General features: G+C 47.9%; 6 protein-coding genes across 6 annotated transcripts; 5 read left to right on the top strand and 1 right to left on the bottom strand.

Moving 5' to 3' along the window:
* Positions 1 to 123: 123 nt before the first annotated feature.
* On the top strand, positions 124 to 1,101 carry EDB93DRAFT_1180350 (uncharacterized protein; the record flags this gene model as incomplete). Its single annotated transcript, XM_041450638.1, has 2 exons — positions 124 to 243; positions 288 to 1,101. 2 exons carry the CDS (start codon positions 124 to 126, stop codon positions 942 to 944), a joined length of 777 nt encoding a protein of 258 aa, XP_041302052.1. The 3' UTR covers positions 945 to 1,101.
* Positions 1,102 to 1,242: 141 nt separating this feature from the next.
* EDB93DRAFT_1094950 (uncharacterized protein) lies at positions 1,243 to 3,600 on the top strand (the record flags this gene model as incomplete). The annotated part of the gene is made up of 4 exons (XM_041446646.1): positions 1,243 to 1,559; positions 1,615 to 2,331; positions 2,592 to 2,831; positions 2,889 to 3,600. The coding sequence occupies 4 exons, from the start codon at positions 1,243 to 1,245 to the stop codon at positions 3,598 to 3,600; spliced, it is 1,986 nt and encodes a 661-aa protein (XP_041302051.1).
* A 2,738-nt stretch (positions 3,601 to 6,338) lies between these two features.
* On the top strand, positions 6,339 to 7,044 carry EDB93DRAFT_1255927 (P-loop containing nucleoside triphosphate hydrolase protein; the record flags this gene model as incomplete). The annotated part of the gene is made up of 2 exons (XM_041453865.1): positions 6,339 to 6,660; positions 6,716 to 7,044. The coding sequence occupies 2 exons, from the start codon at positions 6,339 to 6,341 to the stop codon at positions 7,042 to 7,044; spliced, it is 651 nt and encodes a 216-aa protein (XP_041302050.1).
* A 1,600-nt stretch (positions 7,045 to 8,644) lies between these two features.
* Positions 8,645 to 9,249, top strand: EDB93DRAFT_1108427 (uncharacterized protein; the record flags this gene model as incomplete). Its single annotated transcript, XM_041447840.1, has 2 exons — positions 8,645 to 8,926; positions 8,980 to 9,249. The coding sequence occupies 2 exons, from the start codon at positions 8,645 to 8,647 to the stop codon at positions 9,247 to 9,249; spliced, it is 552 nt and encodes a 183-aa protein (XP_041302049.1).
* Positions 9,250 to 14,884: 5,635 nt separating this feature from the next.
* EDB93DRAFT_1094947 (uncharacterized protein) lies at positions 14,885 to 18,955 on the bottom strand (the record flags this gene model as incomplete). The annotated part of the gene is made up of 4 exons (XM_041446645.1): positions 14,885 to 16,758; positions 16,824 to 17,587; positions 17,644 to 18,114; positions 18,168 to 18,955. Coding segments are annotated over 4 exons (3,897 nt in total), but the record flags the coding sequence as incomplete, so codon positions are not given.
* Positions 18,956 to 22,628: 3,673 nt separating this feature from the next.
* EDB93DRAFT_1255923 (uncharacterized protein) lies at positions 22,629 to 23,356 on the top strand (the record flags this gene model as incomplete). The annotated part of the gene is made up of 4 exons (XM_041453864.1): positions 22,629 to 22,688; positions 22,729 to 22,896; positions 22,966 to 23,078; positions 23,128 to 23,356. The coding sequence occupies 4 exons, from the start codon at positions 22,629 to 22,631 to the stop codon at positions 23,354 to 23,356; spliced, it is 570 nt and encodes a 189-aa protein (XP_041302047.1).
* Between the last annotated feature and the right edge of the window lie 170 nt (positions 23,357 to 23,526).

Below are 23,526 nucleotides of genomic sequence, written 5' to 3'. Positions count from 1 at the left end.
TCTCAGTTGCCAATCAAAGAAGGAGATAATGTTCACTTCTGGCAACATGCAAAGGCTGTCTTCAACTAGCGTTTTTTCGCAATGAACACAAAAACTCACAGTCTCGTGCTATTCTTACACCCAATGTGCCAAAAACTCGCAATTTCGCAAGCCATAAATGGACGTTCATTCAAATTTATGGTGGAGGTAGCTCTCGACATTGCTAAACAGTGGCGATGGAGCAAACAGCTTGCAAAAATGCTCGTTGCTGACTTAAAGGATTATCACAAATGCTCTCGGGAGGGCAGGCCGACACACTCAATTGGTGGGAAACCCTCCCCATCAGTGCCGAGCACTGTCCATTGAAGGCATTTGTAATCATAATCCACTTAATTGTACCTCATGCTGCTGACATCGAGCATTATTTCTCAGGTCTGGGTGGGGTACAATCTGTGAAGTGCTGCAACCTATCAGTTCAGACTTTCGAGTCTCTGAGCAAACTCCGGGCAAGCTACGCAAATTTCTTGCACAAGGTGGATCACGAAGCTGGCAAGCCAGCACGTCGCAAACACGCCCATATGCACACTCGGCCAGAGCATGGACTCGACACAGCCTTGGCAGACGAACTTCAAAGGTCGTTTGCATGGGTGCCACCACTCGCTGGTGCCTCTCGCAACTCAGATGACGAATTTCTTGCAGGTCCCGAGTCAATCACAGATGAGAAGCTGCTCGAAGAATTTGACAGATTTGAAAACGAGATGCTGGAGTCACGAGGCTTGCAAGAAGGTACTGGCGAAGTCCCAGATATTTTCGGGGGAGATATTATTGATTGGGATGAGCTGGAGAAAGTCGATAAAGGAATTACACCTGCAGGGTTTGTCGAAGAGATTGAAGTGGTTGGCCGTGGGTCACAAGGCACGGAGGCAGGCTGGAACATCAATGCGCTGTTGACATCAGGGGTGTAGCATCCATGCAATAGCTTAGATAATTTTTTTGCTGTTATCTTACTAGAACACGCAGAAACCCTCAAAACAATTCTGCCGACTTTTGCCATTCTGCCAATTGCCGTTCTGCCGTTTTTTTGGCAGAACTCGCCCCAAAATACTTCTGCCCCCTACACTAGATATTTGCCATGGTGTAGTACCATGCTTACATAATGACACGCTTTGTTTGGAGGCGTTGCCCATCCATTATGATCATTATTATTATTGGGCACACCTCCTTGTGTTACTGTAGTGAATTCAAACACTGTTATCTCGTTTCATGCCGTCCTCACCTCAGATTCAATCCCTCTCCCAGCTCGGCCAGCATGAATCCGAGGGTTCACATTTCCCACAAAAGCATGATTCCCTGTACCTATTCGACGGCAACATCATCCTCATGGCGCCAACCAAGGCTGGCGGAACGACCCTATTTCGGGTCCATCAGTCTATACTATCTAATCATTCACCCATATTTGCAAATATGTTGAAATCCTCTATCAGCGATGAAGGCCAAATGTACGATGGTATTCGATTAGTGCGGCTCACTGATGATGCCGAGGAAATCGAGTCTTTGTTCAAATTGATATATATTCCATCGTAAGTGGCCTTTCTCCGGCAGATACAATAGCTGATTTGTTTAACCTCTTCAAAGCCCTCTGATACTCTCTCAACGCCTGAGTAGACATGTTCCTCCGATAGTGCGTCATGTCCTGAAGCTTTCAAACAAATACGAGATGAGCAAACTTCGCCAAGCGGTTGTTCAGGTACTGGAGACACAATGGCCAACGTCACTAGCGCAGTGGGATAGACTTGAAGGCGAAATAGCAGCCATGGCCTGGGATCAAGATTATGATCACACACCACTTGATCTTGATCGCAACCTGCCAGAACCTGCTTTGGCGATAAGGCTAGGTAGAGAATTCCATGTGCCAAGCATAATGCCCGCTGCTTTTTACCATTTATCTCGTCTCTCCATTGGCCACTCGCTCCATATCCCAAGAGATGCAGTGCGACAACGCACTGCTGACTGGAACCTTCTCACAGCAGCCGACTTGATCTGTCTGATTATGGGAAAGGAAGGTCTTTCGATGGTGGCCGCTTCCATGTTAATGTCGGACTGTTCCGGTGACGAGACCATGAAGACTCATTGGGCGGAAGGAGACTGCAGGGGATGCAGAAGGTCGCAAATAATGGAACAAATTCATTGGGAGTGCAAGCGCACGTCCGACGTTCTCTCGACTCTTCGTCGGTACTTGACGGTGGAACCATTTCCGTGGTCACCAATATGTGAAACATGTTCCTGCGTCATCAAGAATCAGTTGAGGAAGGTGCGCCAAACACTATGGGCTATGTTACCTCTTCTGTTTCAGTTGGAAATTTGACTTGGCATTCTTTGTGATACAATATTACATACATAGTATTTTACTGCCTACATCCCAAAAAGCGGAAGTCGCTCGCGAAGTGCTTGCGAGCGTTTTACAGCACCGTTTGCATATGTATCAGAGGTCTGGTAGTTTGTAGTGGAGTATGTTAATAGTGGCGAGTCGGGGATGATAGTGATCACGTGACTTCTTGCAGAGCCGAAGCTCAGTTTTTTTTGAACATGTTCGAACACCAAATGGCACGAAGACACGCTTCTTTGTATTTTTTTGATGGCAACATCGCGCTCACGGCCTCAAATAATTTCGGCGAACAAACTGTTTTTCGCGTCCATCAATCACTCCTATCACATTATTCCACCGTCTTTGCGGACATGTTGTCGCTGCCACTTGAACAGGAAGCCGAAACATATGACGACGTTCCACTAGTGTGCTTGCCTGACAACGCTGAGGAGATCGAATCCTTATTGAAAGCCATATACTTTCCGCGGTGAGGGTACATCTCTTTCTACTGTAAGTTAATTGTTTATCAGGCTTCTCCCGCTAGCTTTCCTCCGTTATACCCACACCTAACTCGATGCGCACCTCGCGCAATTTACCACCTCTTGAATCTCTCAAATAAATATGAGATCAACGAACTTCGTCATGAAGTTGTTCAACAGTTGGAAGCAGATTGGCCAACTTCGCTAGCTCGGTGGGATCGACTAGAAGGTGAAATTGCTGGGTTGATCGACTCAGACGGTGATTCTATGTGTCCTGAGGATCCACTTCCAGATCCCGCCTCTGCCATTCAATTAGCCCGCGAGTGCCAGGTTCCAACAATATTACCTGCCGCTTTCTATCATCTTTCACGGCTCTCTATTCGTTGCCAGCCTGATAAACCCTCTAGATGTAAGCCATGGCGCCGCACCGCGAATTGGGGTCTCCTCACAGCAAGAGATCTCCGGTGCCTCCTTCTAGGCAGGGAAGGTCTTCGGCAGGTCACTGATTCCATGCTCACCACCGAGACCGGTGATGTTGAGAGTCAGATACACTGGATGGTGGATAGGTGTAGGGGGTCCCAACGAATAGAGGTTATGAACAAAATCCGTGAAGAATGTCAAAGTACTCCAGATGTCCTCGCGACTCTTCGCGGGCATGCTACAGCGGAGAAGCTCCTAATTTGTCACATTTGTCACAGTTGGATTAGAGACAGGCTGAAGCAAGTTCGCCACGCACTATGGACCAAGTTACCCACATTATTTCAGCTGGAGGATTGATCACACTCCGGTCGCATCTCGAGATTGTTGCTAGGGAAAAAAAAACATTAGGATGAACATTTCGATGTTCACAATGATGTACTAAGGTAGAAATTGACCAACCACAGCAGTCCTTCCCCTACTTATCATGCTCTACCACGTGTTTTTAATAGCAACCAAAAATCTGCGGTCACGACGAATGTGAAATGTAATATGTTGCAGTAGGCAGTTGGTGGGCAGCGCTGATTATCAGTGAATCCATGAGTTCACAATATCAAGCATGATAACTATCACCTTGCTCTGCAGCTTTGCAGTCGCGTCAACGAACTGCAAACGTGACGCGTGATGGCAACTCGGCCACACCACGGCCTTCCTTATTGCGCTGGTTTTGCAAATGAGCCCCACCTGACCACCGGCGATCAACGTTGCGGATGGGCCTGACAACAGCCTGAAATAGACGAACGGCAGCAGGTGCCTATAAACAACTTCCCACTTTGAGTGAGCGATACTCAAACCTCTATCTTCCGCGAGCGCAATCGATCTGTTTTTGTTTTCTTTTGTGTCGTGTCAAGTTGCGTCGTCAGCAGCAGCTGGGGCTGCGGGTGTGAAAACAAGATGTAGCAGGCGCCGAGTGAAACAGAAACATGGCCAAGTGAAATATGTATCGATACAGCTTACCTAACCAGCTGATGCGATGGCATCGGTCTACCTAGCCCGGAGCAGCAGCCCATAGGAACTTCCAGCAGCTCTGATGTTCCAACAATCTGTAAATCAGCTATTGGGTGTACTGGACCGGCTACGACGTCAGCATGCTGACCCGAGACTGAGTTGTAGGGCATTTCGTACCGTGTAAAAATATCCAGTCAGGGCAGGCTATGATTCTCGTATCTAGATTTACGCGCACAAACGTACTATCGCTGTACGAGAGTCGGTTAGATAAAAAGGAGGTAGATGAACTCTCTCGATCATAGCATTTAAAGTTGGTACAGGCATAGGCACCATTATGTGCAGGAAAGCATGATCTGATGCGGGCACACGTCAAGTTATCTTGCAAGAACATCAGATCTACATGAATACGATCAGGTAGCACAAGCTCACCTGCAGCCAGAATTGATGTAAGGGAATCGAAGGTGACTGATGGGAAAATGATGGTGCCAAGAGCACAGGACTGCGTGCTTCTGCTGTTGATCCTTCGCAAGGTAGGTGATTAGTAGAGGAGAAGACAAAGAACAAAAGAGAAAACACTTAGCAGATGCTCGCTTGAGTGTGACTGGACTTATGCATGATCAACAATATACCCCGTTGCAGCCTCCCCCTGGTGCCCATTCCGCTTATCGAAACAATGTTGCAAATCCAAATCAGCTAGAAGGCGCTTGCAGATCTTGCGCATGATACTAATGAGAAAAAGGCGGGTATAGGCCAGACTATGCGTGGTGGGAGCTGGAGTTGAGCCAGTTCTCGAGCTGCCCGATTTACGAAGTTTGTAGGACTCCGAGATCGAGATCTGGTTGGCAGTAAGGGCGGGCACGTCATGATATGCTGTCGGTGGGCAGAGAGACACTTAGTAGCGCTACAAATACCACAAATTATGTACATCAGTAATTGTGGGGGTTGCGTGATATGAGGTTTAACTAGCCGGAAAACCAGTAGACGTTCATAGGGTGAAGGTTGGTGTTCCGCCAGGACCTAATGGCCAGTTCAGTGACTCTATCAGGCTGTCCAGAACCCAAATGATAGAGAAGAAAAAGCTTCTGAAGGCAGTTCTCCCAATCCCTCATCCACCGCCTGACTTGGACGTAGTTCCACACCACGCCGCTAGAACTGCGAGACATGACAAAACGCCCCGAGAACGTCGACGTCATCTCTTTCATCAACGCTGATCCATGTACACGAATCTGGTTCCTTCTGTCGGATAGGAACGAGTAGCCCGGTTCAAGGTTGCGGAAGATGTCCTATCTCCAGCAGGTCGCCAAAAAGATCCAGACAATCTTCTCGCAGCCACATGTGCACTTCAATCAAACTGTTCGTCGAATGAAGTCAGCCAGCAGTCAAAGACAAGAGAGAGATGACACTTACACCTGCGGATTGTTTTCCAGAACAAAAGCGGGAGCATTTTGGAACAACAGACAAATTTGATAGAAACCTGCGGCTCTCAAACGCCGTCTCAACTTGAACTCGCGCAAAAACGGGTTTATGTGGATAGGATCCAGTATCTGACCGGACAGCTTGACACAGCCGAAGCTGAAAAATAGCTTGCCTGGACATTCAAGGAGCATCGAGGGCAGATGCTGGGGGTGTGGACAGACGTGAAGTTGGCTCCGACTCGGACTGGTGTCTCGATCTGTCTGTAAAGTAACAGGCTTGTGCTTGAGGTTGGTGCGAAGAGATAAAAGTTTGAAAAAAGAACGATGAGGTGATATCCTGTACTATGATCATCAGTGAAGCGGTGAACAAACGAGAATGGTATTTAAAGTAATATATTGTTCAGACTCCAACCTGTCACCTGTGGGGAGAAGTCCTCATGATCCTAGAGCAGCCACGATACAAATAAAACATAACATTAGTCATCGTATTATAGCCGAAATTTTGGAGGACACTCCCCACAAAGCGACTGGCAAAACTTGTTGGTGGCGCGTCTATTATACCTTGTTTGTCCCACCAAAAAATTCAGAATTCTTGCCGCCTTGTTATGAGTCAGCTTGCATCCCGCCCTCCCGCCCCGCCACTCCCATATACGGTATCCTTCTCTTATGTGATCTATGTCTGCTCTATGTTATATGATCCCAGATCTCTCACTGATTGAAGATGCAGTCGAGGTCACTTTCAACATCGCGCTGTGCAAGTTCCAGTTGCGGTGTGTGCAAGCACAACTAGATCGGAAGGACATCATCACCATTGCTCCAACAGGTGCAGGCAAAACACTAACGTTCTGGATCCCCCTCCTCTTCAATAACGATGGCATTGTAATCCTCATTACCGCGCTCAATGGGCTCGGTGATCAGAACATCAAGGAGTTGCAGCAGCTCGGTACTTCAGCAGTGAATTTGACTGGCACAAATGCAACAAACAACACAATTCAAGGTATGTTAAGTTATGTTCACTATCGTTGCTGCAATCATCCTGAGCTACAGAGCAGGAATCAAGAGCCATAAATATCAAGTAATTATTGTGAGCCCTGAGCTTATCATCAATGACTGGTGTTTCAATGATCTATGGAGAGCAAGGGACTTCACAGCTCACTTGTTCAATATCACCATCGATGAGGGGCATTGTATCAGTCAATGGGGAAAGGACTTTCGTCCTGAATATAGTCAACTCAGCAAACTTCGCTGGCTGCTTCCGCCACATGTGCTGTTCCATGTTGTCTCTGCAACCTTACCAGCACACATCCTGAAAGACGTCTCAGCATCTCTGAATATGCAGCATGAGAACACCTCCATGATCCGGCTTTCGAACGACCGATGAAACGTCCAGGTTGCTTTGCCGAAGTGAATCCATTATTGTTACAATAACATTTACTCTGCTTACTCATCAGCGCCGGATACCGGCTACTTCATATTCCCATATACCGATACTCGTGACATCTAGAGCGCAGCTCTACAGATCGATCGAACCTCGAGCAAGGCTAGACTTAGCCTAGACTCATCCTCACGGCCGCTGCATCTAGAACTGGCCTAGACCCTTATCGAGAGGCTATCTGCCTCATGTTGATTATCATAGTGCGCAGCACTATTCTCTTCTATTCTTTGATTGTATCTTGGACACTATCATGCACAGCATGATTCTTTACTTATCTTCTTGATTATCTTGATTGTTGCATTGTTACTATCAACATGCCAGAGCATGAACGCTTACTTACCTAGATGCCTATCTCTGACTCATACTTATTGAAACCCGTCCTTGATAGATAGGCTTGCCCTGAACTACTCTTAGGATACATATATATACTTCTCATGTACCTAGATAGTTCTGCACTTTAATCTACTTGGTTTTACCTAGAATCTGGTTCATCCTGAACATAGCTAGGTACCTTCGGGTACTTAGTCTCTTTGGTGCATACGCTAGTAATCCTCTCTAGTGTATGACCTAGATTCGTGAACCATCGTCTCCTAGACTGTTTACTGCCAACCTGCTTCCTTGACAAGAAGAGGCTCTGCCAGTCGACCATGGGACTAGTCTCGTTATCAGGCTAGTGGACGCGAAGCTCTCTTGGAGATCCCTCGTTATCAGGGATTAGAGAGGAAGATCTATCCAAGTTCATAACAATTATTGCCATTGGCTGATAGCGGCTTGGCTGTGGTGCTGACACTATTGTTTTCGTAAGGTCCCAGAGTGATATTTCATTCACGAGCATAAGTTGAAGGATGCTGTTCACAGCACTGGCTGGAGGAATGGCGGGCATGTGCAAGGAGGGTACATGGAGCAAAAATCTTCTCATTGTCTTGTAGGGATACGTTATCAACCACAATGCTGCCTGCTACATTATGAATTCATGTATGTGTACCATGTACGTAGTGCTATGAAGAACATTTCCATATATGGGAGTGGCGGGGCGGGAGGGCGGGATGCAAGCTGACTCATAACAAGGCGGCAAGAATTCTGAATTTTTTGGTGGGACAGACAAGGTATAATAGACGCGCCACCAACAAGTTTTGCCAGTCGCTTTGTGGGGAGTGTCCTCCAAAATTTCGGCTATAGTATGATGACTAATGTTATGTTTTATTTGTATTGTGGCTGCTCTAGGATTATGAGGACTTCTCCCCACAGGTGACGGGTTGGAGTCTGTATATTGTTAAGCATCGCAACAATCATCAGCGTCATCTCCAAAACTGTCCAAATGTCACAGCACATGACATTACCTGATTAGGCATTTTGAAATCAACCAAGTGTTACGAGGCCACCTGACTGTCACCGCTTACTAAGGTGCTGTTTGGACAGCGAACCCTGGTTCGAAAATTGCGGTTGAAAACAACACATGATGATGGCACGTGTTGCCAGGTGCCTGTCAACAACTGACTAATCTTTGTCATATACACATACCTTTGATCATTTTATCACCGTCGAAATGTCTGATAGATCCAGCAATGGATCTACTCACTCCCTGCGCTCCCAAGGTACTCTTGAAGCAGCGGCAGCATCTGGAACATCCCGTAAGGCCCCTGCAGTGTGGTCAAAGGCAGAGGAAACTGCCTTTCTTGAGTTTCTCTTGAAGGCCCTTCCTTCCTCAGGCGATGGGGGCTTCAAGATGCCCACCTTTAATCAGGCAGCTACCCACCTTAAGGAAAAATTTACACAGCAGAGGGGCGCAGAGAAGACTGGTCTAGTTTGTAAGAATAAATGGACAACAGTGCGTCTAGTGAGCCTTTCTGCCACCACCAATGTCATTATATATCTTTATAGTTAAAGAAAGCATATCACAGTGTCATTGAGATAAAGTGCACTTCGGGTTTCACATGGAGTGATGAGCATGGAGTAGTAGTTCAGGATGCTGACAATGCACATGCGTCCTCAAGCACGAGGAAGCGCACATTATCCAGTGCCACTGATCCTCCAGCACCGAAGAAAGCCGCCGCCATGTGCTTTTTCTCGCCTCTGGACACTGATGAAGAGGACGAGGATGAGGGCAATAACCCTTCTCCCCCCCCCTACCCAAGAAGGGTCATTTTATGAAGAGTATGTTCCGCACCCAGATGACAACGACAATGACAACAAAGCCAAATCTGGGAACGGAGATGATGCCTCTCAGACGACGGTACATTTCTTACTCTACATTCATTGCTTCTTAACTGACACTCGTGTTTAGGTCTCCAAAAGTGAACGTACAGCAGATCTCCGTACCATATTCACTCGCACCTCTGATGGGTGGGTCTGCAACTTGTGCAAGTAAGTTTTAAGTTTTCGCTCTATTTTTTAATTGTTTCTCACTTTGTGTAAGGGACGCTGGTGAACCTAGCCAAAAGCACACATTCCGTGGTGGCACCTCAATGTTGCGGACACATGTTGTTCGCAACAAGAAAACTCATTTCCAGGTATACAGACAACGGTGTGAGGCAGGGGGCATTATAATGCACCCTCGTGCAATCCCACCCGGCGAAGATCTCATGGAGATGCAAATGACTCTCGATGCCAGCCTTGTCTCGAGGCCGCCTGCATTTACCAAGGACAGCCTACTGGAATACATCATGGAGCTCATTGTGACCGAAGACGAGGCCATCCAGCTCATAGACAAGCCAGCATTTTGACGTTTGCTGCAGTATGCACGTCCATCTCTTACCGAAAAAGACATCCCGCATCACACGAAGTTAACAGATACCATCAAGGCTCGAGCAACCTCTATCATTCAAACTATCAAGGAACGTCTGGCGGTATGTTTTTTTTCTAATTATATTGTGACTAGTTATTAAAACATTAGTAGCATGTTGACAGCTCAATTTCCATGACATTTGACTCGTGGACATCAATTATTGGTGAACCGTTTTTTTCCGTTACTGGGCATTACATTTGGAACCCTCCCGACAAGCCACTACAGTGGGAGTTGAAAAACGAGCAGCTTGCTTTCAGCCATGTCGAAGGCAACCACAGTGGCTACAACATTGGCCGGATACTTATTGAGACCATAGATAGGTTCAGCATACACAAGAAGGTGAGTTTTTTTTAAATGTTTCGCATTAGCATTAGACTAACTATTGTATGTACAGGTTGGGTGGATGACATCAGATAACGCCTCGAACAATGACACCACCATGAAAGAAGTGGCGAAGGTCATTGACAAGGATGGCACTCATTGGCTTCCGGGTTCTCGCCGCATCCAATGTCAAGAACATATCCTCAATCTCGCTGCGCGTCACTTTGTTGATGCAGTCGCACCCACCCCTCAAGCAACATTACTCAAAAAGATCCGCGGCGCTATTGATAGTGGTGATGAGACTAACATTGACAGCTTGACCGAACAGCTCGCTACACTGGAGGATGATCCCGAGGCTATAACTGAGGATGGGTTTGATGTTGAGGACGCCGTTGGAAAGGCACTTGCTCTCATCGAACAGGTGAAGTCTTAGTTTTCATCTTTGAGTTGTTTTCTGACGCGACTTTTAGATTCGCAAATCCCCACAAGCCCACGCTTTCTTGAAGAAGTCCTGTGAGGAAGAGGGCATCCCTGTTTGCGAGATCTTGGCCTGGGTGAGAACACGCTGGGCGTCTCTCTTCAAATGCCTGGAATGTTTCATGTCTCTTCATCTGGCCATCAACCACTTCACCCTGCTTGCTGACGAGAGTCCCGAAGTCCCGACGTTGCGCAACAAATCTTACAGCGACTTCAAGCTTGATTGGACTGACTGGAAGAAAATTCAGCTTGTGTGTAATGTCCTCAAGGTAGCTATTCTTTTTTGTTCGTCTACTTGTTTACTTACTTATGTTTAATAGGAACCCGCTACTGCGCAACAATCATTCTCTTCAGCCGCACACCCAACAGCCTCCCAGACCATACCTACACTGGAGTGTCTCGCCGATACGTGGCAGACAATGGCCAACAGCGCAGAATATTCACTGATCGCCGATGCAATTCAGAAAGGCCTCAAGAACGTGGGGAAGTACTATGAGAAAACTAACGACTCAGACATATACTTCGTCTGTCTAGGTGAGTATTTTTTTTTTCTGTCTCCTGCAGTGTATTTCTAATGTAATTACAGTTCTTGACCCCAACTACAAGTTGGCATATGTTGAAAGTCATTGGAGTGCTGCAAAGGTCACGAGCGGGAGGGTTCGTCTTCAAACCCTGGTAAGTTTTACTTCATTTAATATTCCGTCGGCTGATTATTTTGTAGTTTAATAAATATTACGAAGCACCTCCAATGTCATGCACCATGGAACACGCTGCCGTGCCAACGAAAGTGTTGCAGGGTGTTCGGTACAGCCAATCCTGGATGCGCGATGCTGTCACAGCATGTCAAGCAGCAGACAATCGCACCCGTGACCCGCTTCAAGAACTCTCATCATATCTCACTTTGCCATTGGAAGAGACAGACAATATTGTGGCGTGGTGGGGGGTATGTTTTTTTTTGTATTATCACATTCTGAGCTCACTCTATTCATTAGCTACACTCACTTCAGTATCCAACACTATCTCGTATTGTGCGCGATTATCTACCAATTCAGGGCAGTGTGGTTCCCTCAGAACGTGCTTTCTCTAGCGGGGGGATCACATCAACACTTCACCGCAATGCACTGGCCCCAGCTACATTCTCCGTGCTCCAATTATTGAAGGCAGGTTACCGCAATGGTCATGTTTCAGCAGCTACAGAGGCAGAAGAGTTTGCAGCTATGTTAGACTAGCTACTCAATGTGTAGACTAGCTTTTTGTCAATGTTTTTTTTGCGCTCACTATAGAAAAAAATTCGTTTCGGTTCGAGTTCGGACCAGAAAAAAACCGGACCGGACCGCAAAGAACGGTTCTCGATGGTTCGGTTCTCGGTTCTCGTCCTGGACCCCCTGAACCGGACCGAACCGGACCACGGCAGCACTACATACATGCGTCATAATACTTGAGCGTTTTCACAATTCCTAATCAGGTAGTGTTACGTGTTGTGACATTTGAACAGTTTTGCAGATGACCTCCATGTGAAATGGACCCATTGCAAACATCGATTCTTCTCACTCTCAGCAGCTTCCTCAGATTCAATACCTCAGCCACCACCTCGCCATTCAACTTACTCATAAATCTTGCTCTCGCTCCAGCAGCCACTCTACTGTATGTGCTACTTCGTAAGACATCAAGAATCCCCTCCTTGACGCTGCCACTGATGAAAGGAGCGCCGTCTTGATTGCTCGTGAACAACAGCCACGGTCTTGTCGTGTCGTCTTGGGTGCCCACCAGTCAAGGAATATCCCCGTACGTCCATTAGATGAGCCTGGCGAGCTCAGGATCTATACCATATGTTTGCCCCTTTTCGTTACTGGTGCGCCCAAAAAGAAGTGAAAACCAGGGTCAAGCGCGAATATTAGTGCTCTTTTTTTATTAAATGAATCTTGAGTTGATGACGTAGCACCAGCTCGCGATGGCTTACACTAACACCTCCTAACGCTATCTTGAGTTGATGACGTAGCGCCAGCTCGCGATGGCTCTCCACTAACACCTCCTAACGCTATCGCCACCCCCATCGTACTAGTACCTCCACTTGCTTATCCCCGCACCAACGCTATCGGCCAGCGCATCTACCGCTAATGTGGCTTACCATGGCGCTACAAAGATCTCGAAAAATGAGGGCCAGGGCCAGAAGGGCATATTACCATGTGCAACCGCTGCAGAAAAAAAATGAGGTATATAGGCTGGCGGGGAACGACTGATGCAGTGTTCTCAGGTGGGTGAAACCTCCTCGATTCCATCAGCGCCTGGTTGACTCACCTCTCAGTGTTGCGTCTCTCTTCTTCACTCTGACCCCAACACAGATTCAGACGCAGATGGTGAAGGCGATGCGGGTGTAGACACGGAGTTGAGAGAAGCAACCGATGCTTCTGCTGACCACCGCAGTGCGTCTTCGGCTGGTATGAAGGAGGAAGCTGAGGAGTAAAGCACATGTCCATTACAGTGGAGGCCAACAGAACAGAACTCGAAAGTTCTCTTCATTTCCTTCGATTTAATTACATATGGATTTATACATAGTGGTTCCAATGAAATTCACTGAGCGAAATCACATCAATATCGTCTGAAACTCATCATTAGGTACTGAAATCGAGGTGCTGATATTGCATCTGGAAAGCTTTAGGCAGTGAGAAGATAAATACTGATATTCCTGCGCGTTCATGAGGCTTGTGCTTCCTTGATTGTGCTTTCTTGATTGGCGTCCTCGCCCCCTGGACTGCGTTGTCCTACTATTTCTCGTCCTAAATATCCCGTGATCTTGTTATTGACTATCGTCCAGTCGAATCTCTCTCTATCATCTAATGCAAACCATCCAACCAGATTACCCACACCCCGATCATATATTTGTCCACGCTGGTCTCGCTGTCTACCACTGTTGTCCCCAACCCTGTTCTCGTTTTTGTTTCCTTTCATATTTTCTCCTCTTTCTGTTTCGTTCGGTTCATCCTCTGATATTTGTGTCAACTCAATTAGTCCATGTGTCAATCCATAGGTCTTGTGCTTTATCAACGCCGCGCGTCACGTACAGCCTCAACTCTCACGTTATGAGCTGATCCGCACTTACTATGCCCCTCAACCAACGTTGCGGCAGTCAGGATACAGATGTTTTCCACGATGCCTGCCTGACCTTAATGCGCGTTCGTATGACGAGGGTTAAGCCTTCAGCCTGGCAATGTTCACACGTTCGGCTGTAAGGTGTGTGCTTGTTGAATCAACGTTTATATAGTGTAATGAGTTCAAATGAATCTGACTATGGTACAGGTCCCGTAACGGTTCAGGAACTGCTTCAGCGGGCTTGTGGAATCAGCTACTAGCAGGATGCATCAATCGATAGTGCAGGGTTTGGGATAAGGTGTGATCATCTCCAGCGTCTCAATAGTCAGGATCACTGAAATATCGTACTGTGACTAATTTAATGACAACCACATAAATTAACCACGCTCCTTGGTCATATTACTCTATCGTGGCAGCGCTTGGAATGGTTTACTACAGATGGTGTCCACCGGTGGCAGACTTGCTCGGTAAAGTACGAAGTGTCAGAGTCCATACTGCGACCTCGAGTAAATTCAGTATCTGGCTTTCCAAGTTGGTCGCCATCAGCCAAATTGCATAACCCATCTCATCTGCTGTGTGCGGTAAGTCGGGAAACTGCTTGAACATTCTATCTCGAAGTCCATCGGAAGTCCAGCAGGTCCACACCATGGGCCTGATCGCATCCGTCATTCTGCAGGGTGCGTCCGTGGTATTGAAATCGTGAATGTCCCTGATCTAGCAAATGGTGTAAATTAGGGTTGGGAGAGCCTTATGCATCATACGTACTTGGGGAAGGGCGCATTTGAAGCAGTGCTTTGGTGGGAGCGTCAGAATTCTTTTCCAGCGCTGATAGGCAGCACTAGCAAAAATCGTTTCCTGGTGCACTTTGCATTGTGCCATGTCGTGATACGGCACAACGTTGAGCATCCAACAAACTCCACAAATTTCCTCGCTAGAAAAAATATCTTTGAATGGACCCAATCCTTTCAGCGTGTCACTTTGAAGGCGGTGGGTGATGGCACATGTTACTACTGTCTGGTTCACTACCCGGGATGCAAGGGCGGCAGAAATCTGGATAACTGTGCTAGGTGTGAGGCTGTCAATGTTGCTATTACCTGAACTAGTCCGGTGGGCCTAGGTAACGTACATCAATTCGCTCAGCCGTACGAAAATATATAGTTTAGTACTTACGTCGTCAAGTGGCTGCAGTTTCTCCTCGCAGACATCACAGATTTGGCAACTAGTGATGTCTATGCAGCGGCCACTGTCTTCGAAGCCAAAGAACGAACTTAAGGCGAAGCGTCGGCATATCTTTTTCAGCAAACACCTGCCAACATCACCGGCACCCATTAGTTGAGCCTCAGGCTCGTCCCCATCCCAAGCCTTTGGCCGAAGCTCCGAAGTGAAAAAGACAAAGCTGTAACTGGGCCTGTCATCGCTACGTAGCAAAGACAGTGCATGGGCATAGCATATGAAGTTGGATGGTTCGTGGTAGTGAATCACTACCCGGATATGTGTAGGATTGAGGTTTAGCGGAAGGGCAACGGAGGAGAAGAGAATACGGCGGTCGCCGCGTGATGCCTTCCAGGCTTGAAGTACGGCAGCCTTGCGGTCCTGATCCAGGTGGACGTGGAAGACATCTTTGGAAAATAATGTTGCCATTCGGTCCGCCTCGACTTCGGTGGGGCATATAACAAGAATTAGTTCTGTCTCCGTCGTGAGATCCTGGAGGCTATTATTGAGACAGGCTGACAACGGGCCTTCGAGATCGTTACTCAGAGGAGCCTCAAAAGCAGAAAAATGAATATTCCGAAGATCCGTCCGACCACGACAGAGCTGGGCCACAAGAGGATCCATTTTGAAATATGCCAGGAGCTTTGGGGTAGCTGTTAGGGCTATGGCGTAAGTGAGCAGGATAACAGGCAATCTCAGTCGCTGGAGACGCTCGCAATTAGCTATCGCACACTGATATTCCCAAGCTTGAAAAGCGTATTCTGCTTGACCGACGATTATCCTCGAAAGAGATCCCTTTGCATTCTCCAAGAAGGTCCAGAAGCTCGTACTCTCGAGGCTCTCGTAACTGACCAATATAGCTCGCGCACTGTGATTGCCGAGTCCTGGGGACCAGATCACCGCAGAAAGGTCTTTCCTTTCGAATTCAGCCTTGAGCTCTCGAATGGGCTCTAATCCTGGCAGCACGACAACTGAGATGAGACCGACTTCCTCTGGACAGACCGCAGGGAGCAAATAAAATAAGCTCCTATCCTCTCTCAAACCCAGCATAATGACGGCATGCACCTCCCGTCTCATGAGAACCTCCACCGCTTCTGCCTGTTCTAGAGATTGAAACATTGCCTGGGGACCCATGAGAGCCCGGAGGTCCCTGAATCGACTGGAACTAATACACGGGAGGTTCTTATTTGCAGCCGGGCCTACGGGCAATTGGTCGATGGGTGGGGTATTCAAAGAGGGTCTTGAGAAGGGAGAGCAGACAGCCATGCCATCAGCAATGGCGCGATGGATGATCGGGAGCATGGATATGCTGAGATAGGGTGAGATAACCCGGGAGAAAGAGTTAAAGTCAATCTGCTGCGTGTTAACATAGGATAAAACAGGAGGAGATGCGGGAATAGCTGGGGTTGCCAGAGGGAAGAGAAGGCCGTGATGAGCGCAGCTAAGGGCCACAAACTTTTGCAGGTGCTCGCTTGAGACGGATTGTACATATGCGTGGTCAACCGCGTAGCCCCTTGCAACACTTCCCTGGTGTCCACTCTGTTCGTCAAAATAATATTCCAGATCCAAATCAGCTACAAGGCGTTTGCAGTTCTTGCGCATAACGCCAATGAGAAGATGGCGGATATCGGCCAGGCCCATGGGATGACCCAATCCACCCTCGGATACAGGTCTACCGGTATGGGCGATAAGGATGTCAGAGAAATCGTCCGAATCCCATGGCCCATGCAGCCCGTTGAATAGATGATCTTCATATCCAGCAGAAAACTGGAAGTCTTCCCCGTCCAGGCTGAGATAAAGAGCGAGCATGGCTAAAGTCTTGAAGACAAGAGTCAGCCACGGTTTGGAAATGCGACAAAAGTGGTCAGAACCTTTGGGACGAACGTGAGGTACGCTATCATCAACCGAGCAGCTTCCGGAGGCATGCTCCGCGAAATGACCCGCTCCTTCTCCTGGTTGGTCTGAGTCTTGTTATAGCGTGATACGAAGTTCAAATGGCCAGAAAACCAGTAGACGTTTCTAGGGTGAAGGTTGGTGTTTTGCCAGGCCATGACGGCCAGCTCAGTGCCTCGAGCAGGCTGTCCAGAACCCAAATGATAGAGAAGAAAAACCTTCTGAAGAAAGTCCTCGCAATCCCCTATCCAGCGCCTGATTTGGCCAAGGTTCCACACCACACCACTAGAATTGTGAGACACGACAAAACGCCCCGAGAACGTCGACGTCATCTCTTTCATCAACGCTGATCCATGTACACAAAACTGGTTCCTTCTGTCGGATAGGAACGAGTAGCCCGGTTCAAGGTTGCTCAAATCGTCATGAATGTGCTCCTGCTCAATGTTTGGTAAAGAAGCGCCGAGGAGAACAACTTCATACAGCTGAACCTTTGTCTCCTCCATGAGGTTGCGGTACAGGTTTACGAAGTTGGCGATGGGAATAAGTCGACCATCAAAACTGAGAGCAGAGCCTTCAAGATCTGCCCACATCATTCGGGGAAGCAGGGACGTGTTGGCCGTAACAAACGAGAGAAAATGTCCTATCTCCAGCAGGTCGCCGAAAAAATTCAGACAATCTTCTCGCAGCCACCTGTGAACTTCTTCAATCAAACTGTTCGTCGAATGAAGTCAGCCAGCAGTCGAAGACAAGAGAGAGGTAACACTTACGCCTGCGGATTGTTTTCCACAACAAAAGCGGGAGCATTTTGGAACAACAGACAAATTTGATAGAAACCTGCGGCTCTCAAACACCATCTCAACTCGCTCAAAAATGGGTTTATGTGGATAGGATCCAGTATTTGACCGGACAGCTTGACGCAGCTGAAGATGAGAAAGAGCCTGCCTGGACAATCCAAGGGCGTTGAGGGCGGATATTGGGTTGTCAAAAGTGCCATTATTAGGTTATGGGCAGCTGAATGAGCGGCCTGGCATTGATCCATGTCAGTAAGAAGCTGCTCGGCACAGCGCTGTATCTTGCTCCCCAAAGCCACTTTTCGAGCCGTAGAATTGCTGGTACGTTCGAGCCGACCGTCCCGTGCTCGAGACACAAATGCGATCAGCTTTGCAAACGTTCGCACGTAGCGCTGGACCGTTTGCTTTCGAAGTGGTGCTTTGAAGGGTCGATTATTGAGTTCATGGCTAGAACATGGCGCCGTCAGTCAAGGATGATTAGATGAGAGAGAAAAACGCACATGGATTTCGTGGTGTTGACCGCCCGTAGTATACGAGTCTTTCGAAATGCATTCTCGTCGGTTAGCAGCTTGATGATCTCGTCAAAATAACGTTGAAAACACGGCAAGATGCCGCTTAACTCGATTTCATCTTTCTCGGGCATCTTTACCCAGTCGATGATATCAGACGGCGACTCGTCCTTGATCACCTCTAGCCAATTATACTTGGCCAGAAAAGGGTTCAGGTGGGCTCTGTCCATAGGCGGTCCTAGGCGTCCCTTGTGCAGAGCGCGGTGCTGCTCGTAGAATGATTCTACCTGGGCGAGTAAGTCTTGAGACCCTGGCGGAGCTACATGTAGAGCAGAAGGGGAGTGAGGGACGACTACTGGGTACTTCCTTTGCATGCTGGCATAGAAAGCCTGCACAGTGCAGCTCTTCCAATTGTTGCGGGTGTTATGGAAGTCCCTGTCATGGACTTGGATGCGCTGCTTTGAGATAGTGGCGAAGCAGCAGCCCTGAAACGTGCACATATATCCTTCTTGGTATGGAATACCGGGAACAACGGGGCTGGAGTTGTCCCAGTCCTCGAAGCTATCCGACTCGTGAAGTTTGTAGGCCTCCAAGACCGAGATCTGTTCAGCGGTAAGGGCAGGCACATCGTGATGCTTCTGTCTGTGGGCAGAGAGACACTTGGTAGCGATGCCAATCTCACAAATTATGCATATAAGTAGTCCAAGGGGTTTATATATGACGCAGGCAGTCATGTTCAGAAATGCAGACGTAAAGATGGACGGATGACCATAGGGAATAGCAAAGATTCCCCTGCCATCAGCGGGCTGCGGACCAAAGACTTGAATGTCAGCTGGATCTGTGTGAAGGATTAATTAGTATCTCAAACGCAGGAAGAAATATAAATAATACTGACTCAGCACGGGCTTGGTCCTTGCTGGTGCTGGCTTAGCGTTAGGATCGACTTTTGTGAATTGAGATGGAGGTGGCGCAGTGACCTCAAAGCTATCATCTTCGGTCGAACTCCTCACCACACGCTGTGCAGAGGCTGCCGTCGATGATGGCTGCCGATGCGAGAGTTGCAGATCCCAATCAGCCGAGCCTTGAGTGCTCGGTGGCATGATCAAACTGTTGGAATGATGCCGAGTAAGTGGGATGGCAGGGGGAGAGGATTCAGGAAAGGTAAGCTGAGTATATGGATTTCCTAGAGGTGATGACGGAGCTATATCGTAGTCTTCATCTGCAGGTGCTAACAACGACTCGTCAATGTTGTCCTCTTCGTGCATCCTGTCTTCAGTGTCGTCTTCCTCGCTTTCTTCACATTTATCCTCGAGATCACTCTCGTGTTTAATCGGCTGCGTCTAAAATTTAGATCGCTTATAACCCAGACGGCTGGAATGTACTCACCCGTGCTTTCACCCATTTGGCCACCGAAGCTTTGTGTATTGGACCCCTTACTCTCGATCCATGATTGTGCATACTCTTATACATCGTGAATGTTTGGAGACACGCTGGGCACTGGAATGTGCCATCAGCCCGGCGGGCAACGACGACAGGTACTTCGGGATGCTCGACGAATCTAAACCGGCAATAGGATGAATGGAACTGCAGACGATGGTCATCCGCACTTTTAACATCTATGCAGCAGATGTCACAATAATCGTTTCTCCCCACCATTTTCTGAAGGTAGGTCACTGGCAGAAAAGAAAACTGAGTGTCGCGTCTTCGGAAACAAGCCTGGCGCTTACGTATCGCCTAAATTACGGCTGAGAATGTTTACGTTCTTCTGGGTTTCCATATATAATTCCGGCACATCACTGCGATCATATCCGGGAAAAGGCATGGGTGGCATTGTGCTAATCTAACAGCTTTATTGGGCACCAGCACGGCATTCCCTTCGGTTCACCTCGGCGTCTTTAAATTTTTATCGCACAACGTTCAGTTCATACCCAATGATACGGTGTGATGCGCGCGACGTACCCATGCGGTAGAAGAAGTTTGAATGTTTCCTTCCAGCAAGAGGACAGCCAAGGTACTCGTGTGGGCCAGGCGAGGGTGGTGATAGAGAACGATCTAAGAGGCCTGGTGAAGAGAATGGAGGTGAAGAACATGATAAGACGTCTCTGAACATAAGTTCAGTAGTGCAGGTTCATCTATAGCTGGAAAAATTATTTCAAAGAATGATGATCAAGAACAACGGTTAACAGACCTTTGGCACGGGCATCATCACGTCGAATCTCTGCGATATGGTCGTGATATAACCATCCAGCGCGCAACTATGTACAAACCGAGCATAGCAAAGTGCCCAAATCTAGCAAGGGTCGCTGACGATGGACCTTTCCCTTGCCAAAATTATTCACAGAAAGCGTGAATTGTGATTCGTGCGGTCAATGGTGGCGTGGTTAGTCTGTGAGCAAGCGCTTGGGATCTGAGTCTTGTGCGGATGATGCAGAATCGGAGTGAGAGTAGGACCACGAAAAGGAGAGGAAGACGAGAGGAAAGCCTGAGCGTCCTGAGTATGCTATGGCGCCTCGTCTCGCCTGAAAATGGCTTGAGAGGAGTAATCTGTGATATTCCATGAGAACGGCTAGTGAAACTTGAACAAAGATGGACCACACATACCCATGCATGAGCTAATATGTGCAATGACCGAACACACGAACGCATCGGATGAGATGCTCGTTCGATGAAGTATGTCCTGGGGCTGAATACGAATGGAGTTCATGTTGAATATAGTTTGTCAGATAAACACACCTTATCGTCTATGTCTGACAGTAACATTCATGACGAATTGAACGTTTTTAGCATGATCGTGATTCCTGTGAGTATGATTTTAGTAAGGAGATACGGTTGAGGAGACCGGGACATGCCTCGTAAATCGTGCAACCGTGCTTTTGCTCAGAATTTATACCGGCCCCGCCATTCGCATACCATACGATAAGGTACTAGATACCAGCTTATATCGAGATTCGCAACGAATAAGATCATATAACTGTGTTAACGATCGTCAGGAATATCAATAACTCACTTTGAACGCCGGAGGAGGGCTTTTCATCTATAGAGGGTATGGGGGGGAGTCCGATGCGATGGGTTACGTGCTGACTCATCTAGTCACTTACTGCGTGGGAATGCAAAGCTGCCAAATCGCTGAAGTTATCGGGTGCACCTTCCTGTAGTGAATTCCAACACTGTTATCTCGTTTCATGCGTCCTCGCCTCAGATTCAGTCCCTTACCCAACTCGACCAGCATGAATCCGATGCTTCACATTTTTCACAAAAGCAAACTCATTCAAGTTCGACGGCAACATTGTCCTCGTTATAATGCCCGGCTGCTGTTCATTATCTCGTCTCTCACCTCCTCCCTTCCATTCGTTCGGTAGGTGTCCTTGGACCATGCCGGACGAATCGGCCCTCAATTCGACGAGCCGATTCTTTGCTCGTCTCAGGCCGTCCGCGGCACTGGTGGTCTGTTTCCCTTCTTTTAGGCTGAGCCAGGCGAGCGCATGGTGGGTGCCTTGGACGCTGGATCAAGCAATGGTTTGGTTCATGAACCTGTCTTTGGCCCGATTGCTGGGGTAAGTGACTGTTAAGTTGATAAACTCGTTGACGGTCTGATCGTTGACCCTGGTTTCTTTGCGTGTCCCCTAGTAGTTGAGAGGCCAGCCGTCATACGCTCTGCGAACTGTGCACTGCGATGAGGTGGGACTGCCTGTGCCTCCGCGCCTACTCACCCTCGCATAGACACAAGGTCTAGCACCCAGGACACTCCCAATTTTTTGTAATATCATCAGGACATTCGAACATCTCAGTGGGTCCTTTTCAGCTAGAGGATTGATTACACTCCGGTCGTACCTCGAGATTGTTGTTAGGAAAAAAAACAATTAGGATGAACATTTCGGCGATGTTCACAATGATGTACTAAGGTAGAAATTGACCAACCACAGCAGTCCTTCCCCTACTATATCATAGATATCATGCTCTACCGCGTATTCTTAATAGCAACCAAAAAATTGCGGTCACGACGAATGTGAAATGTAATATGTTGCAGTAGGCAGTTGGTGGGCAGCGCTGAATATCAGTGAATCCACGAGTTCACAATATTAACACAAACTGCAAACATGACGCGTGATGGCAACTCGGCCACACGGTACACCACGGCCTTCCTTATTGGGCTGTTTTTTGCGGATGGGCCCGACAACACTGAAACAGACAAATGGCAGCAGGTCTATAAACAACTTCCCACTTTGAGTGAGCGCTACTCAAACCTCTATCTTCTGCGAGCGCAATCGATCTGTTTTTGTTTTCTTTTTTTTGTCGTGTCAAGTTGAGTTGTCACCAGTAGCTGGGGCTGCGGGTGTGAAAACATGATGTAGCAGGCGCCGAGTGAAGTTCCTTACAAAGGAGGTCTGTTATCTACAGCGAACTGGCGAGATATTTGAAACTTATGAGTTTGTCAAACCTTTTCTTTTTCCAATGTCTCCTACAACCATGTTCTCCCCAGGGCCTACGCTGCGCGGACATCATTTTACAGGGGTGCGAGGTCACAGGAAAGAGCGGCCTTGACTACTTTCAGGCGCTTGAAAGCGAACTGCAGGGGGCACAGACTATGCACTCCAGGTTCCCCGAGCCTCTGAAAGCCGCTTTCCTCAAGGCCATGCCGAGAATCAAGTCTCATCTTGATCAGTGCCATCTCCGCCTCACGGAATTGCTGACGATGACGCAGTTCAAATTCACAAGATTGGTGGAGACTTAAAGATCCCAGCGAAGGAAGGATTGGTCCGTGCTGACCCCCCTTACGTACGCCTACAAGGTGCAGATACTTGAAGAGCAACACGAGAAGAGTCACGAGAAAGGAATGGCTGCATTGAAAGACAAAGTTAAATGGAGCGGTAGCTTTATGGATGTCCAGTGCAGCATCATGAGGTTTGTGGCCCTCGTTAACATGAACAAAACTGACCACGTCTTGTTGTAGCTGCGATCACCTTGCATTCTCAAAATCTATTATTCGTCGCTTTATCCGTGACTGTGTTGATCGTGATGCTGCTGTCGCTTCGCCATGGACGGTAAAACCGGTTATTGCGAAGCACTATGGTGTCGACTCTGTGATGCCAGAGGAAACACGGAAAGATATGGGAGGACAAGGAAGGACCACCAACCAAGAAGCAGAAGAAGATGACTGCTGCTCAGGAGGAAAGAGGTAACATTGCGCTATGTTGGATAATACTTGGTGCTGATTACTGTAACAATGAAAGTCTTGGCTGTTGCAGCTGAAAAGCGTGAGCGCGAAGCTCGTGAAAAGGCAGAGCGTCAACAAAAGGCAAAACAAGAGGCTGAGCGTCTGGCTGCAGAGAAGAAGAAGAAGAAACCCATT

This window comes from Suillus bovinus (assembly GCF_016758785.1).
Source record: "Suillus bovinus strain UH-Sbo-P2 chromosome Unknown EDB93scaffold_106, whole genome shotgun sequence".
Classification (NCBI taxonomy): Eukaryota; Fungi; Basidiomycota; class Agaricomycetes; order Boletales; family Suillaceae; genus Suillus; species Suillus bovinus.
Note: the sequence above shows the minus strand (reverse complement) of the source record. Positions and strands in the feature narration are given on the sequence as shown.